At 41.1% G+C, this 16,178-nt stretch overlaps 1 protein-coding gene across 1 annotated transcript in view; it reads right to left on the bottom strand.

Annotated features, from left to right (window-relative positions):
- Positions 1-16,178, bottom strand: part of SVEP1 (sushi, von Willebrand factor type A, EGF and pentraxin domain containing 1) — a 476,580-nt gene that overhangs the window by 41,729 nt on the left and 418,673 nt on the right. Inside the window, exons 43-46 of the mRNA XM_077250467.1 lie at positions 14,091-14,264; positions 10,718-10,891; positions 9,658-9,834; positions 4,789-4,959 (exon numbers count right to left, since the gene is read on the bottom strand). Of these exons, the coding sequence (XP_077106582.1) occupies positions 4,789-4,959; positions 9,658-9,834; positions 10,718-10,891; positions 14,091-14,264 (696 nt within the window). The remainder of the gene's footprint in view (positions 1-4,788; positions 4,960-9,657; positions 9,835-10,717; positions 10,892-14,090; positions 14,265-16,178) is intronic.

Here is a 16,178-nt window from a genome sequence, read left to right as displayed (position 1 = left end):
GAAGACTGAAACGTTTTGCACTACAGTGAATCATATTAAATTCAGTTTGATCACATAAGATAAGTGCTGGTTTTTTTAATATATGCTTACAGTGTGAGAACCTACCCAGGCACCTTTCTATATAGTTGTGCACACAGTACCTCCTCCTAATAATTACAAGTTCATAGACACCAAACATGTCTAGGTTATTTTTTATCTAAGTGGTGAAAAAAAAATTCCAAACTTTGCTAAAAAAAAAAAATATTGCCCCATTTTCCGATACCCGTAGCGTCTCCATTTTTCGTGTTCTGGGGTCGGGTGCAGGCTTATTTTTTGCGAGCCGAGCTGACGTTTTTAGTGATACCATTTTGGTGCAGATTCGTTCTTTTGATCCCCGTTACTACATTTTAATGCAAAGTTGTGGCGACCAGAAAAACGTAATTCGGGCGTTTCAAATTTTTTTCTCGTACGCCATTTAGCGATCAGGTTAATCCTTTTTCTTATTGATAGATCAGGCAATTCTGAATGCAGCGGTACCAAATATGTGTATATTTGATTTTATTTTTATTGTTTTATTTTGAATGGGGTGAAAGGGGGGTGATTTAAACTTTTATATTTTTTTATTTATTTCATATTTTTTTAAACATTTTTTTTACTTTTGCCATGCTTCAATAGCCTCCATGGGAGGCTAGAAGCTGGCATAGCCTGATCAGCTCTGCTACATAGCAGCAATCATCAGATCGCTCCTATGTAGCTGAATTACAGGCTTGCTATGAACGCCGACCACAGGGTGGCACTCACAGCAAGCCGGCATCAGCAACCATAGAGGTCTCAAGGAGACCTCTGGTTACTATGCTGACACATCGCTGACCCCCGATTATGTGATGGGGCCGGGGATGCGCGCATTTACGGCCGGATGGCCGGAAGCGGTAGTTAAATGCCGCTGTCAGTGTTTGACAGCTGCATTTGACTAGTTAATGGCGGTGGGTGGATCGAGATTTCACTCGCCGCTATTGCGCACAAATGTCAGCTGTACAAAACAGATGTAGTATCGGATGTACTATCCTGTCCGAGGTCAGAAAGGGTTTAAAGAAAAACTTCCAAGCCCTGGCTTTGTTTTGCCAAAATCTACATCAAGTTTGCCAAAACCATCTGGGAAAAAATGCTTTGTTCTGATGAGAACAAGGTTAAAGTTTTTGGCCTTAATTCCAAAAGGTATATTTTGGTGCAAAGCCAACACTGCCCATAAGTAAAAGAACAATGTACCCACAGTGAAGCATGGTGGAGGCATTATGATTTGTGTCTGAATTTCTGCAGCTGGAAATTGGTCTCTAGTCAAGGTGGAGAGAATCCTGAACAGTTCTAAATATCAGTAATTTTTTTTCATCAAATCCTCCAGGCTAAAATACTGAAGATGACGAGGAATGTCACCTTTCAGCACGACAATGACTCTAAGCACAGCTCCACATCAACAAAAGAATGGCTTTTTCTAGAAGAAGACCAAAGTTTTGGAATGGATCATCCAGAGCCCAGACCTGAATAGAATTGAAAAAGTGTGGGAAGACCTGAGGAGGGTGCTGTACACAGGAAATGCTTTAACAATCTGAGAGATTTGGAGTACTACTGCAAGGAAAAATAGGCAAAGATTGGCAATTATAGATGTGCCATGCTGATAGATTATTACCAATTATTTATCATTTATGCATATTCTCTAATGCAAAATATGAAATTACTCTCCAATGATCAATCATTTTTCCTTTTGCCTGTTACTTTCCGCAGTATACACATTTTGTAAAGGGAATATGATTTTTATGCGATGCAGTTATTTATATTGGGCTGAAATTTGCTGGGATATTTTACTGAGTGATTTACAAACGATTAAATGCTTTTTAGTCTATCTTGTGAAATCAAATGCAAATATAAAAATGACTTTAGCAATAAAGCTAATATTAGGTTAACATCAGCAAGCACATTACGCAGAAGAATAAGATATATGGTAATTTATATGCTAAAAACCATCCTAGAATGTTGCTATAAATCTAAGCAGGTAAAATGTCTCTAAAGTTTAGTGTGTCATTCTATACTTCTCAGTGTCCGCGTTCCATAGACATCTGTAGTTCAAAACCTATTTTTCATTCTGTCATTGTATCTTTGACTGTTGTGGAATAGTTGGTACTTTTTATTTGCTCATATATAACTTCTTTTTGTGATTTTATTTGTTGATTGAATTCTAAAATGGGAGTTGATGGGAGCCAAGCGTCTACAGTTAAGTACTATTACTGGGAGCACGATGAAGCGTCACAGAAAGGGAAAGTCCAGTCTGCAATGTGACACGCGGTAAATAGGTGTAAGCATTTTTGGTACACTCCAGCTCAGTGGTTGAATATACAGGTCCTTCTCAAAAAATTAGCATATAGTGTTAAATTTCATTATTTACCATAATGTAATGATTACAATTAAACTTTCATATATTATAGATTCATTATCCACCAACTGAAATTTGTCAGGTCTTTTATTGTTTTAATACTGATGATTTTGGCCTACAACTCCTGATAACCCAAAAAACCTGTCTCAATAAATTAGCATATTTCACCCGTCCAATCAAATAAAAGTGTTTTTTAATAACAAACAAAAAAACCATCAAATAATAATGTTCAGTTATGCACTCAATACTTGGTCGGGAATCCTTTGGCAGAAATGACTGCTTCAATGCGGCGTGGCATGGAGGCAATCAGCCTGTGACACTGCTGAGATGTTATGGAGGCCCAGGATGCTTCAATAGCGGCCTTAAGCTCATCCAGAGTGTTGGGTCTTGCGTCTCTCAACTTTCTCTTCACAATATCCCACAGATTCTCTATGGGGTTCAGGTCAGGAGAGTTGGCAGGCCAATTGAGCACAGTAATACCATGGTCAGTAAACCATTTACCAGTGGTTTTGGCACTGTGAGCAGGTGCCAGGTCGTGCTGAAAAATGAAATCTTCATCTCCATAAAGCATTTCAGCCGATGGAAGCATGAAGTGCTCCAAAATCTCCTGATAACTAGCTGCATTGACCCTGCCCTTGATGAAACACAGTGGACCAACACCAGCAGCTGACATGGCACCCCACACCATCACTGACTGTGGGTACTTGACACTGGACTTCAGGCATTTTGGCATTTCCTTCTCCCCAGTCTTCCTCCAGACTCTGGCACCTTGATTTCCAAATGACATGCAAAATTTGCTTTCATCAGAAAAAAGTACTTGGGACCACTTAGCAACAGTCCAGTGCTGCTTCTCTGTAGCCCAGGTCAGGCGCTTCTGCCGCTGTTTCTGGTTCAAAAGTGGCTTTACCTGGGGAATGCGGCACCTGTAGCCCATTTCCTGCACCCGCCTGTGCACGGTGGCTCTGGATGTTTCCACACCAGACTCAGTCCACTGCTTCCTCAGGTTCCCCAAGGTCTGGAATCGGTCCTTCTCCACAATCTTCCTCAGGGTCCGGTCACCTCTTCTCGTTGTACAGCGTTTTCTGCCACATTGTTTCCTTCCAACAGACTTACCATTGAGGTGCCTTGATACAGCACTCTGGGAACAGCCTATTTGTTGAGAAATTTCTTTCTGGGTCTTACCCTCTTGCTTGAGGGTGTCAATGATGGCCTTCTTGACATCTGTCAGGTCGCTAGTCTTACCCATGATGGGGGTTTTGAGTAATGAACCAGGCAGGGAGTTTTTAAAAGCCTCAGGTATCTTTTGCATGTGTTTAGAGTTAATTAGTTGATTCAGAAGATTAGGGTAATAGGTCGTTTAGAGAACCTTTTCTTGATATGCTAATTTATTGAGACAGGTTTTTTGGGTTATCAGGAGTTGTAGGCCAAAATCATCAGTATTAAAACAATAAAAGACCTGACAAATTTCAGTTGGTGGATAATGAATCTATAATATATGAAAGTTTAATTGTAATCATTACATTATGGTAAATAATGAAATTTAACACTATATGCTAATTTTTTGAGAAGGACCTGTAATTACATAATTTTTTGATGGAAATCTAACATTATTAGTGCATTTGTCACTTGACACTATCCTATGTGAAGAGGAGCAAAGAACTGAAAATCAAAATACATTACTTAAAAGTTGGAAACACAGAGTAAAAATGGCTATACTTTTAAGATTTTCAAAAGCCTAAAAGGCCGATATAGGCCAATTTATTAGCATGTTTTCATGTTTTTCAAGCATGATACTTGTAGAGTGGTCATTTTGTCTGAACTGTCTCATCTTCGTCCAAACCAACAACCTTCACAAACTAAGCATTAATGCCAAGTCATTTAGAAAATGGTCTTCTGAAATCTCTTATTTCAGATGAGCTAAATACTAGTTCTAAATTTCTACTATACTTAATATGCATATCGTTCCATAGGGGGCATAATGGTTTAAAGCACCCCCTTACAGCCACACAATGGAGATTTCGCAATAAATGCATCATACATAGTTGACCTGCTTCATTTCGTTCCTAGACCTCTGCTTCACAATGGACTCTATTTTTGGGATGCCTGAGACACTCCACCTGCTTTGGGCAGACCATGCTTTGGGAGACCCTCCCACTACACTTAGATGGACCAATCTAAGTGTAGGGGGAGGGTCTCCCAAATCATGAGGTGTGCAAAGGAAGCTGGAAGCCATTTATATACTTGAAGAGAGGTATATATGTTATGAATTTATTGTGACATTTTTATTGTGACGTGGTGTGTAACTTGAACTATACAAAAAAATCAGTAATTATAAAATTGAGTTTATTTGCTAAATGCTTTTATTACAGAGCATCACAAAGTACCTTTGCAGGAAGGTGGTGTGGTCCACGTCTGATTTTCTAAACAAACACTCCTGAACGATCCTTCTAACATGTACCCACTGTAACAGGAATATGTCACCATGTCGCCGTAATGATGAAACAAACCTCGAACCATTGCATTTTGCACATGAAAAGGAGGGCCACAAGAGATTTCTAAAAGAAAGAATGCAAAATATCCTTAAGCTCCACTCATAAGTTTAACACTAACATTAAAATGTTCATTACTGTAAAAATAGGTACAGTATATGATGAGAGTTCTTAGGGGTTGCCCACTCTGTTCCCATTCATGTCTTACAAATGCCACCATCATAGAAGTTCCTAACAGATGGGAACTCAGGAGAGTTGTGGAGTGCCTGCCAGGGCCTTGGGGTCCAATGGTTCTTCTGGGTTGGGTTGGGTTGTCATGGCAGCAGTGACCCGATCTGTGGCCCTGGGCATCCAATAAAATTGAAATGAAGGGGAAATAAAGTTTATAGGGATTAATTCAAGACGCCACCCGTGGTGTTCAGCAATAAGGAAATGGCCGACACTGTGGTTCAGGTCCAATGAGGCAGTTTGTGACGCATCAGGTATGTTACAACTCTCCATGGGTAGAGCTAGGCCCAAGGGCAGTTAAAGGGTTAAAGTCAATGATGGTGAATGTTGTAATGCAGGGCAGGTGACGCAGTAAATAATTCTGAGGACACAGCAGCGTGCAGTTTCCACACTTTGCTCACAGTTCTTAGGAACAGTTCCCAGCCAGGTGCTGTGTTCTCCGGGTCTTTCTGGGTTCACTTTCCCGAGACTCCCTTTCTTATCTTCCTTCCCTGGCCATCTCTCTGCGCTCGCTTAGCCCTCCTACCCTGCGCATCACACACAGTGTCCCAAGCCAGCAACCTCAGGTCGTGTTGGGCGACACTCTCCTGGTCTCCACGACCGTATATGGCTGCCTTTTCAGTGACTGTGTGTGGATTTGGCTGTGGCACATACAGATACCACAGCCTCCGGTTTGCTAGCTGAGTCTTGCAGTTCTCCACTAGTCTGGGGCCGGTTCCCCCCCACTGCGACATGGTCTTTCCACCTGACTACGGTCGGCGTGGATTCGGGTGCAACAGGTGGATTCCCCACTTCCCAGGCCCCTATGACCCTTTGCCTCAGGGGCACGTCTGCTCTCCTCACTGTCATGATATGTACTTTTGCCCTGTACTGTATTTGAATAATATGCCATTTGATGTATGTAACTGTTCTCTGGTTTCTATTAGCTGTAATTTATGTATTTTCTTGTGCTGGGAGTTCACCTGTAACAATATGTCTCCTTCCCCCAATACTTGCAGCCCTAAGATATAATTTAATTAAGATTTGTCAACACCACTAGTGAAGAATAGCCATTCTTCCTCACAGCAGGTGGCTAGTCAAATGTACATACTAGATAGACTAAGCGGAGCCGACCAGTCTAGAATCTTCTGGTGGACCCAACCATTGAATAGACGGTGTGACCCCTACACCCCTTCATGGGTGGATCCCAGGAGCTCAGACAATCCATTCTTATTTTTGAGATCAGATGTGAGTTGATTCTTAAAGGAGAAGGAGTGGGGATTCTTAGCTGAGGCAAGACCCCACGTCCATCTGTGACTGCGTAAGCGAACGGGGCGAGACTTGAGCTGAGGACATATCTCGTCGTTCATGAGATTGTTCTGGGATCCCTTGGACTCGTGTGGACTATTGCTTTGTTAGCTGGCACAAGGATTATCGGGAGGTGCCCCAAATCTGTTCTGTTGGACTCGTGGAAGGACTATTGTTTCGTTTATCGGGTGCGGGATTACTGGAAAGCACCTCCAATCTATTTCTTTACTTGGACTTATTGTGGACTTCTCGTGGACTTGAAGGACATTAGGGATATTTGATGTTGTATGCTCCCTGCTTTAATAAATCTCGTTGGATCGTCCCTCGGCCTGTTGTCCCTTCCTGCTCTGCCGTACACCCTGTCACACTTACTCCTCCCCACCACTTGCTAACTGACTAACTAACTCCTCCCTCTTGTTTCCATGACAACTCCTCTAACTGTCACTCTCTCCACTCACACCCTCTACCTAGTTCCCCCTCCAGCCTGAGATGGGGCCCTCTCTCAATAGGGTCCACCCAGATCCCCTGGCCTGGAGTGGTGTGGCGTTGGATGCTAGTGTGAGTCTCGGGTAGTGCCCCTTCCTTACCCGACAACGGAGTACCACACCTCTGGATGACGTGCAGTACCTCTGTGGCAACTGGACCCTCAGGGGCACCACAGTTGCATTACTAGCCTAACTGACAGGTGCTGTCAGAGGGCAGCATCACTCTGGTAAAGTGCAGTAGAGATCAATCAGTATGGAAACAAGAATGGAGAGGTTAGCAGTGTCTGCTTTTAGATGTGAGGGGCTGCTACATGTTGACATTAGGGGGGTATTAAATGCCAGTATTTATTTGTGCAGTATATTGCTATTGTGGCGCATGGTCTGCCTCTGCGTGGGCAATTTATAGCTTTCTATAGGTAGTTGGAGTATAAGATATATTTATATTCTTAAGTTAAGTACTAACGAGGTTGTCCATTACACAGACAACACCTTCTGAATCCCTATGTTTCCCTTATACATAACTCCAGTGCTGGCGCTGCTCTAGTGGTGTTGGCTTCACTCCCCCTGACTTTGGACGTATCATATGTATCCAGAAGAGGTGAGAGCAGAAACTCTTACTTCCTCCGGATTTATGTGAATTATCCAAAGGTCAGGATAGTGAAAGCAGCACTGATTGGCCACGGGGATTGCATGATGTAACCATGCCACGCAAGCCCCAGGAGAGACAGTGCTCAGTGTGGACAATGCTGGAATGGCATCAGCACCGGAGCTGAATATTAGTGTTTTTATTTTACTCAAGCAGACATACAGATGGAGAAGGTGTTTTACAAGTAGTGGATGACCTCTTTAACTCTAATCTGAGCTCATTAAGGCTGGCATTCCATACGCAACTCTTAGTGAGAGCTGTGCATGTATAGGATGTGTTGTATGTATTAAAAAGCACATGACACTTAATTAATTTGGCACATGTTCTCAATGGTATGCGCCTCACCACAAATGTTATTCCAGTCAGTGACAGGATTATCATTTCTGAAGTAAGTAATGCTGACACTATTGATGAATTTCACAGGCTGATAAAGCCATGCCCAGTCTCGCCCGACCTCCTGCTGCTTCGCCCATTTTGGCGGAGCTGCTTGAAATTGGCATGATAAACTACACGTTTGGAAACACTTTGATTAACTGCTACCTGAATTTGACCTCATAACTAACACTACAGTGTCCTCAGTCTAGTTTCCAGGCTGGTGATTGCATTCATTCCTTGGGTATAACGTTGTATGGAGTAAATATGATTCACTACAGCATATGTCTTCTTAATACATGACCCCAATGGTGCTGAATGTTGTTTCTTTTGCCACATACGGCATGACTTGTTTTAGTAAAGAGCTATGCAATGCAACAAAAGTATATTAGAAAGAGACCCACATCATTTTGAAGGCTTCAAAATTTTACATTGAGATCGCCCATATAAATATGCAATTTATTCTGAGAATGTTGAGCTGTTCCCACTTTGCGTGCCCAATACTTCTTCTCTGGCCTTTGTTAAAAGTGATGGGATGACATGAGATTCTATAAATGGACTCTATGACATATGGATATGATAGAGAAGTGTATCAATATGGTAGCACCTTTATTAGCTGGAGATGAGAAATAAAAATAGTAATACTACTGTCAAGCAGATCTGAAGAGATTACCTGGATGTCCAGTTAGGCCCTCGCTTGTAATCACCTACATGTATATTAGCGCTAGGGTGATCGAGTGTTAAGGGGTCTCAAGAGTGGAGCTCCTGGCACATGCAGTAGACTCCAGCTATGTTACATAACTGACATCTGTGTCTACCAGATTTTGCCGAAGCTAAACTCTAATTGCTGCTATTAATCAGTAAAATGTCATTGTCAATCTGTGACAGCGGCGTTTAAATGACACAACACAATCACCGAGCACTAATTACTGAAGGCCTATGTTGCTGTCAGCTTGGTACTCTGCAATTTTCACTATAATTGCACTATATAGCATAAATAATCGGACGATTGCATTTTCAAGTCCCTTAAGGTGACTAAAATCTGAAAAAAAAGTGAGTTTTTAAAGATCTAAAAAATATAAAAATAAAAATCTTCTGATTTTACCCCATTAAAAATAAAGAAATCTTAACGTAACAAACATATTTGCTATTATCGGTTTAAATGTCTGGTCTGTCAAAATAAAAAATTATTTAATCCACACAATAGATGCTGTAAAAACAAAACACCACACATTTCTAAAAAAAAATGTATTGTAAAAAACATTAAAATGTTGTATATACTCCAAATTGGTGTCACTAAAATCATTCACTTAGGGTCGAAAAAAATATAAGCATGATACAAACAAAAACATTTTTTTACAAACTGAATTCTTTTTTACAACTTAAGTAATCTCTGAAAGTTTGTTATCTCCACAATCATACTGACCTGGAAAATCATGGTTCCAGTTCATTTTTACCATACAGTAAATGCTGTAAGAAAACAAAACCCAAAAACAATAATGGAATTCCATTTTTTCCTCCAGTTCATCCCACTTGGATTTTTTTTTTTTTTTACAGTTTTTTAGTACACTGTATGGTAAAATGATTGGTTTGATTAAAAACCACAGTTCGGCCCACAAACAACAAGTCTTCATAAGGCAAGGTCAACAGAAAGATAAAATATGCAAGGGGTAAAGATACATCTATTTGGACATGATTTTTTACACTACATGACTAATATGAGGCAATTTACATGGTAAGACCTACTTTCACACTTGGCAGTTGCTTCTGTCCAGGTTAAATCAGGATTGCATGTTATAATTGATTTGCCAACAAGACGATAGCCCTTTCGACATTTCATGGACAATTTTTGGCCAACAAAAAAATCAGTTTCTGTCAGAATTGCATTGTCCGGGATAACAAATGGCACGGGACAAGGGTTTGCTAAAGAATGACAATGAATGCAATTTAATAAATGCAAAACAGTCAATGACAACTCAAAAACTGTATATGTAGTGATCAGTTTTTTTTTTTATTTGTGTTAGAAGTGTTTCCTTCACTTTTGAACAGTATTTTAGGCACATGTTCTTCTTAAGAGCTCATTTGGATGACCATTTTTTAAATGTATGTATAAAACAGTGCTTTTTATCTGAGTTTCAGTAGAGTGTCACCAGAGTTTGGATTGAGTTTCAACACTGTATTTGATCCATGTTTCAGGAGAGTGTCATCAGAATTTGAGCAGAGTGTCATCAGAGTGTCATAAGACTTTGGTCCGAGTTCGAACAATTTTTCTCGAAAAACATGTTTCTCCCATCTTCTCCCATTAACCAGTCTATGAAAACCAACACTGCACAGATGCCATCCGAATGCTGTCCTATTTTTCCACAGACCCGTAAATTTGCATTGATTTTAATCCAATACTTGGATGAGTATTGGGAATTTCAGTTGAAAAAACGCTGAAAAAAGTGACATTCTGTATGTCCAAAAAAACATGCAAAGAAGAAAATACTAATGACAAAAAACACAATGTGTGTGCATGATATTTCTGAAATCTCATAGACATAGTGAAAAACGCAGCTGAATAGTAGCATAAAAAAAGCGTAAAAGAAATGCAGCAAAAATGCCCAGTGTGAACTGTTCCTAAATCAAGATTTATTATACTGTAGGGTTACAATTTGAAAGAGGTTACCTTGATGTAAGTAGATGGGCTTACAACCATTGATCAAAATGTGTGCAAAGTACCATATGTTTTTACATGTTTAGCGATAGTGGAGTTTATGTATGCAACAAATATATTAAAATATATGAATGCAAAATTAACACACACGTTTACACAAAGGCACCGGATGACTCCAGTTTCCATTTTCTGTGCACTTGGCAAATTCTTCCCCTTCCAAACTGTACCCACTATTACAGTGGTACGTCACAGTGCTGCCAGCACTAGCATTTTCATACTTGACATGTCCGTTTTCTAAATCAATGGGAATTTCACATCTGGTTTCTGAAAAAAGGAAGATGCTTTGCTTTTAGGACAGTGTATGTAAAATAGCAAGTTAAAAAAAAGATTATGAAATAGATTTAGCTTCAAATTTTAGGGTAAGAAGTTGAAATGAAAGGGCTATCTAATATATAAAGCTGAATGTGTGTATGTATGTGTGTATGTATGTCCGGGATTGGCATCTGAACCGTCGCAGCTACAGCCACAAAATTTTGCACAGTCACACGTCTGGACCCCGAGAGCATCATAGGCTATGTTGTGAGGTGAAATTTTAACCCCGCGCTTTCCAATTCACCAAACAATTTTGCCCCTATCTACATAATGGGGAAAAAGTGAAAGGAAAAGTGTTGGAGGCAAATTAACAGCTGCCAGATGTGAACAAGGGGGACTTAAAGAATGAGAGCGATGGCGCCAAAGAGTATATACTGTACAGTTGCTAAGGTGGGGCCCCGACATGGGATAATCACCACACCACCACGGGGATATGAACACACACACAAAATGCGCCACACACTACCACGTGCTCGAACACATATACCACCCTCAGCACACATTTCACCACACATACTCCAACCTCGCCACATAAAAGTCGAAACACATAAGTCGCCGCTCAAAACTCTACGCGCAAAACTCTCCACATGCAAAACTCGCCACACGTGCAAAACTCACCTCATGGAAAACTCGCCACACGCAAAACTTGCACACGCGGAAAAATTGCCACATGCACAAAAGTTGCAACACATGCAAAAGTTGCCTCACACAAAACTTGCACATACTCAAAAGGCACCACACATAAAACCCGCCACGCGCAAAACTCGCCATGCGCAAAACTTGCTGCACACAACTTGCTACACCAACCTGTCACATGCAACTCGACACACAAAAAGTTGCTACACGCATGTCGCCACACAAAACTCATCTCACAAAAGTCGCTACATGCATGTCGCCACACGCAACTCAACACACACAACTTGACACACGAAACTTGCCCTAAAACACACACAAGTCTGGTATTATCCTTCAAAAATAAAAATCTGATTAATAAGCAGACAAACTACAAGAGCAACAAATGTACCATATAGGAATCCGGCAGCTGTCAGTCACATGACCAGTCTATTATGTGTATGTGTGAGCTAATATATACTGCCAGGGGGTGGGCTTACTGTTGGCTGGGGATTTATCAGGCCGCCAATTTAGCTTACAAATACTGAGGTAAAAATACTGAGCAAATAACGTGTGAACGAGGTCTAATACAGGAGGAGATGACATACAGATATATACTATATACAGGAGGAGATGACACACAGGTATATACTATTTACAGGGGAGATGACACACAGGTATATACTATATACAGGAGAGATGACACACAGATATATACTATATACAGGAGAGATGACACACAGGTATATACTATATAGAGGAGGAGATGACATACAGGTACATACTACATACAGGAGGAGATGACATACAGGTATATACTATATACAGGAGGAGATTACCTACAGGTATATACTATATACAGGAGTAGATGACATACAGGTATATGCTATGTATAGGAGGAGATGACATACAGGTATATACTATATACATGAGGAGATGACACACAGATATATACTATATATAGGTGAGATGACACACAGGTATATACTATACACAGGAGGAGATTACATACAGGTATATACTATATAGGAGGAGATGACATACTGGTATATACTATATACAGGGGAGATGACACAGCAGGTATATACTATATACAAGGGAGATGACATACAGGTATACACTATATACAGGAGATGACATACAGGTGTATACTATATATAAGGGAGATGACAAACATGTGTATACTGAGGTGAAAATGAGGTGTGAGGTGAAAATGAAAAGGTGTGAGTGCAAAATGAGAGGAGTGAGGGAAAATAGTGGAGTGATCGGAAAATGACAGATGTGAGGTCGAAATGACAAGTGTTAGGGGGGAATGAGAGGAGTGAGGGGGAAAATAAGAGGAGTGAGGGGGAAAATGACAGGTGTGAGGGAGAAAATGAGAGATGTGAGGGGGAAAATGAAAGATGTGATGGGGAAAATGAGAGGCGTGATGTGAAAATAAGAGAAGTGAGGTGCTATAACTAACCACAGATATTTACTATGCCCAGGCAACGCCGGGCTCTTCAGCTAGTATTAAATACAATTCAACCCCTTAAAGTGGTTGTCCAGTGAAAACAAATTATCAACAAGATAGGTGATAACTTGTTGATTGATGGGTGTCCGACCTCTAGGACCCACACAGATCAGCATCATGGGGAACTTTTATCCCAGGTAGAATGCAGTGGCAGTGCACATGCACCATTCCATTCATTCTCGCCCCAAAGCTCAATAGAGAATGAATGGAGCTCAAGATGGGTGTCCAACATACCACTGAAAATTTTGGAACAAATGTCCCCCATTCTGCAGATCAGTGTGGGTCTCAGCAGTCAATCCTCAACCAATAAGAAAGCTATCATCTATCCTTTGGTGATAACTCACTTCCAGCGTTGCTTTAGTCCTCTTCTTAGTCAAGATACTGCAATTTTGATTTGCCCGATCACAAAGAGGTCTACGTGTGAGCTGAAAGTTACTTTTAGGCCGGGGTCACACTTGCTTGTTTAATGCGAGAAACTCGTGCGTGTCTATCACATCAATACCCAGCACTGCCACTGGCACTCGGGACTGGAGTGTGCGGCTGCATAGAAATACATGCAGCTGCACACTCCGGTCCCGAGTGCCAGCGGCAGTGCCGGGTATTGATGCGAGTGACTCGCATGAGTTTCTTGCATTACACACGCAAGTGTGACCCCGGCCTTACAATGTAAGTCTACAGAGTCTTGCTGTCACTCTTCATAAACTTACAAGTAAAAGTAACTGCAAATTCGCACACAAACCCCAGAGAGTCAGAATTACTGTGACATGACCCAGAAGAAGACCAGAGCAGTGCTGAAAACTGAGGAAGATGGTGATTGGTAAGTACGGTATATTGTATTAGCGCACTTACTTTACATTAAATATACATTTAGACAGATGTAGGGAATAAAACATTTTCAGGGAGTGTTTCATTACCACAACACTTCACATCAATCTGAACATGTACAATATGACCGGTTCCCTTTAAGGTGTTGCAAATGATCAAAATATACTAAGTAACTGGCTTTACCTGATTATAATTACCTACCTATACACTGCGGTAGAGGCTGGCTCCAGTTTCCAGTAGCCAGACATGTTATATTCTCAGTCCCAACAAGATGATATCCATTATTGCATATAAAAAGAAGTTTATCACTGTAGGCATTTCCCATTGGAATCGATATAGCATTTGGTACAGATGGGTAAAGACCACACTCAATACCTAAAACCATCAGTACAAAAACAGAATTTTCATCATGCTCTGTCCTAAGATCCTTGTTCTTCTCCATCTATAGCTTTTATTATTACTTATGTGGTAACGACAAAGACGTTGCCTATCTGCTATATAGAATATCGGATTGGAATTTGTTATTTTTTTCTGCTCCTTAAGTTGCATTTACACTGCAAGATTATTGTGAAACACTTCCGCACTTTTCATTGCACTAACACCCTTACAAACCCATCCCCGTAGTCCTCACCACTGTCTCCCCTCACCACCCCTTCCGCCTGCTACAGTCTAAAGCACTGGTCACCCTTACCATCCCTTTCCCACTGTCCACAGCACTATGCCCACACCACCGCTTCTCCTATTGTAGCAGGACTGTGCCCCCCCACTTTCCACCCTTCCTTCACTATCCGCAACGCCTTGCCCCCACATCCAACTACTCCCCCTAATGGCAACAACACTGGGACTGCACTGACTTCCAGGAACCCTCTCAAGCTTGAGAATGAGGATAACACAGAGATGACTTCATCCTTTAGGCCGGGGTCACACTTGTGAGTGCAATGCAAGAAATTCGCGTGAGTCTCTCACATCAATACCCGGCACTGCCACCGGCACTCGGGACTGGAGCTTTCAGCTGCATAGAAATATATGCAGTCACAAACTCCGATCCTGAGTGCCGGCGGCAGTGTCTGGTACTGATGCGTGAGTTGCTCGCATTGCATTTGCAAGTGTGACCCCGGCCATAGGGTTTTTCCCTGCAGTGCAGCACTCCAGACCACAAATGGCACAAAACTGCAGCATAGCTCCATTTAAAAAAAACCTCCCAATAACTGTTTTTCCCCTAAATGTGTGTACTCATATGTGCATGTATCGTAATGTCAGTGTGTTAATATACTCACCTATCTCTTCTCTCTCCGGGGTCCAGCACCATTTGCCTCCAGAGAGAGAAGCGGAAGTTGAGTATATATGACCTGGAAGTGACTTTACAATGCTAGCCTATAGAATTTCAGAACCTGACTCCATAAGCATGCATTGTAAAAGAGACTTCCGGCTCATAGTGCACAGAGTGACCGGATAGTCTGAAGAGCAGTGACGTCACTAAGAAGAGGAGCAGAACGGCGCTGGATCCCGGTAGGTGAGGATATTAATACTCTCACAAATATATACCACAGGTTTAGAGAAAACAAAGTTCATGGCACGGCTTCTTTAAGTAGACCAAACCAAGCTGCAGCCCCCTTGAAGTCAATACCCCAATATTCCTAATCACTTGCTTTAAAAACACTGGCAGTATTTAAATGTTTTAGGATATTTACAGAAAGTAATACATTTGAAGCTAAAAATATTATACATATTATACATTTTCAGACTACCTTACACCAGTCTGTTTACTTGTGTCTTATGACAGGAGGGTAGTTGAAAACATATTCACTGATCTTTTTTGTATCTCCTATTTGTGAAAAAAAATAGATCATCTTGTTGCCTGTTGTGATCACAATTTCTCCATGGAATGTTGAATGGAACAATTTATGCTACCTGCATCAACTTTCACCAATACATACACTCCTCAATATTAAAATTGCAAAAGCAAGAAGGAAAATTAGTGGAATTATAGAAATCACAAGATGGCTAAACATGTTAATGATAATGATGATGCCACAAGCAGAAATACCTGCACTTACACACCTTGGAATGATATCAATGAGGATATTAATGTTTGTCTGAGGAATGTTCTGCCATGCTGAATATTAAGTGCATTAATCAACATCCACTGCTGGCAGCTCCCTTTGCCATTGCCAATCCCAGGAGCAGTTTTTCAACTCGACAATGCCAGGCTGCATTGCTCATGCTAGGTATTTTTAGGTACTAAATGTGCTACCATGGTCTTCTGCATCTCCAGAATTGTCTCACATC

Source organism: Ranitomeya variabilis, chromosome 1 (genome assembly GCF_051348905.1).
Source record: "Ranitomeya variabilis isolate aRanVar5 chromosome 1, aRanVar5.hap1, whole genome shotgun sequence".
Classification (NCBI taxonomy): Eukaryota; Metazoa; Chordata; class Amphibia; order Anura; family Dendrobatidae; genus Ranitomeya; species Ranitomeya variabilis.
The sequence above is the reverse complement of the archived record's forward strand: the minus strand, read 5'-3'. Positions and strand labels throughout refer to the sequence as shown.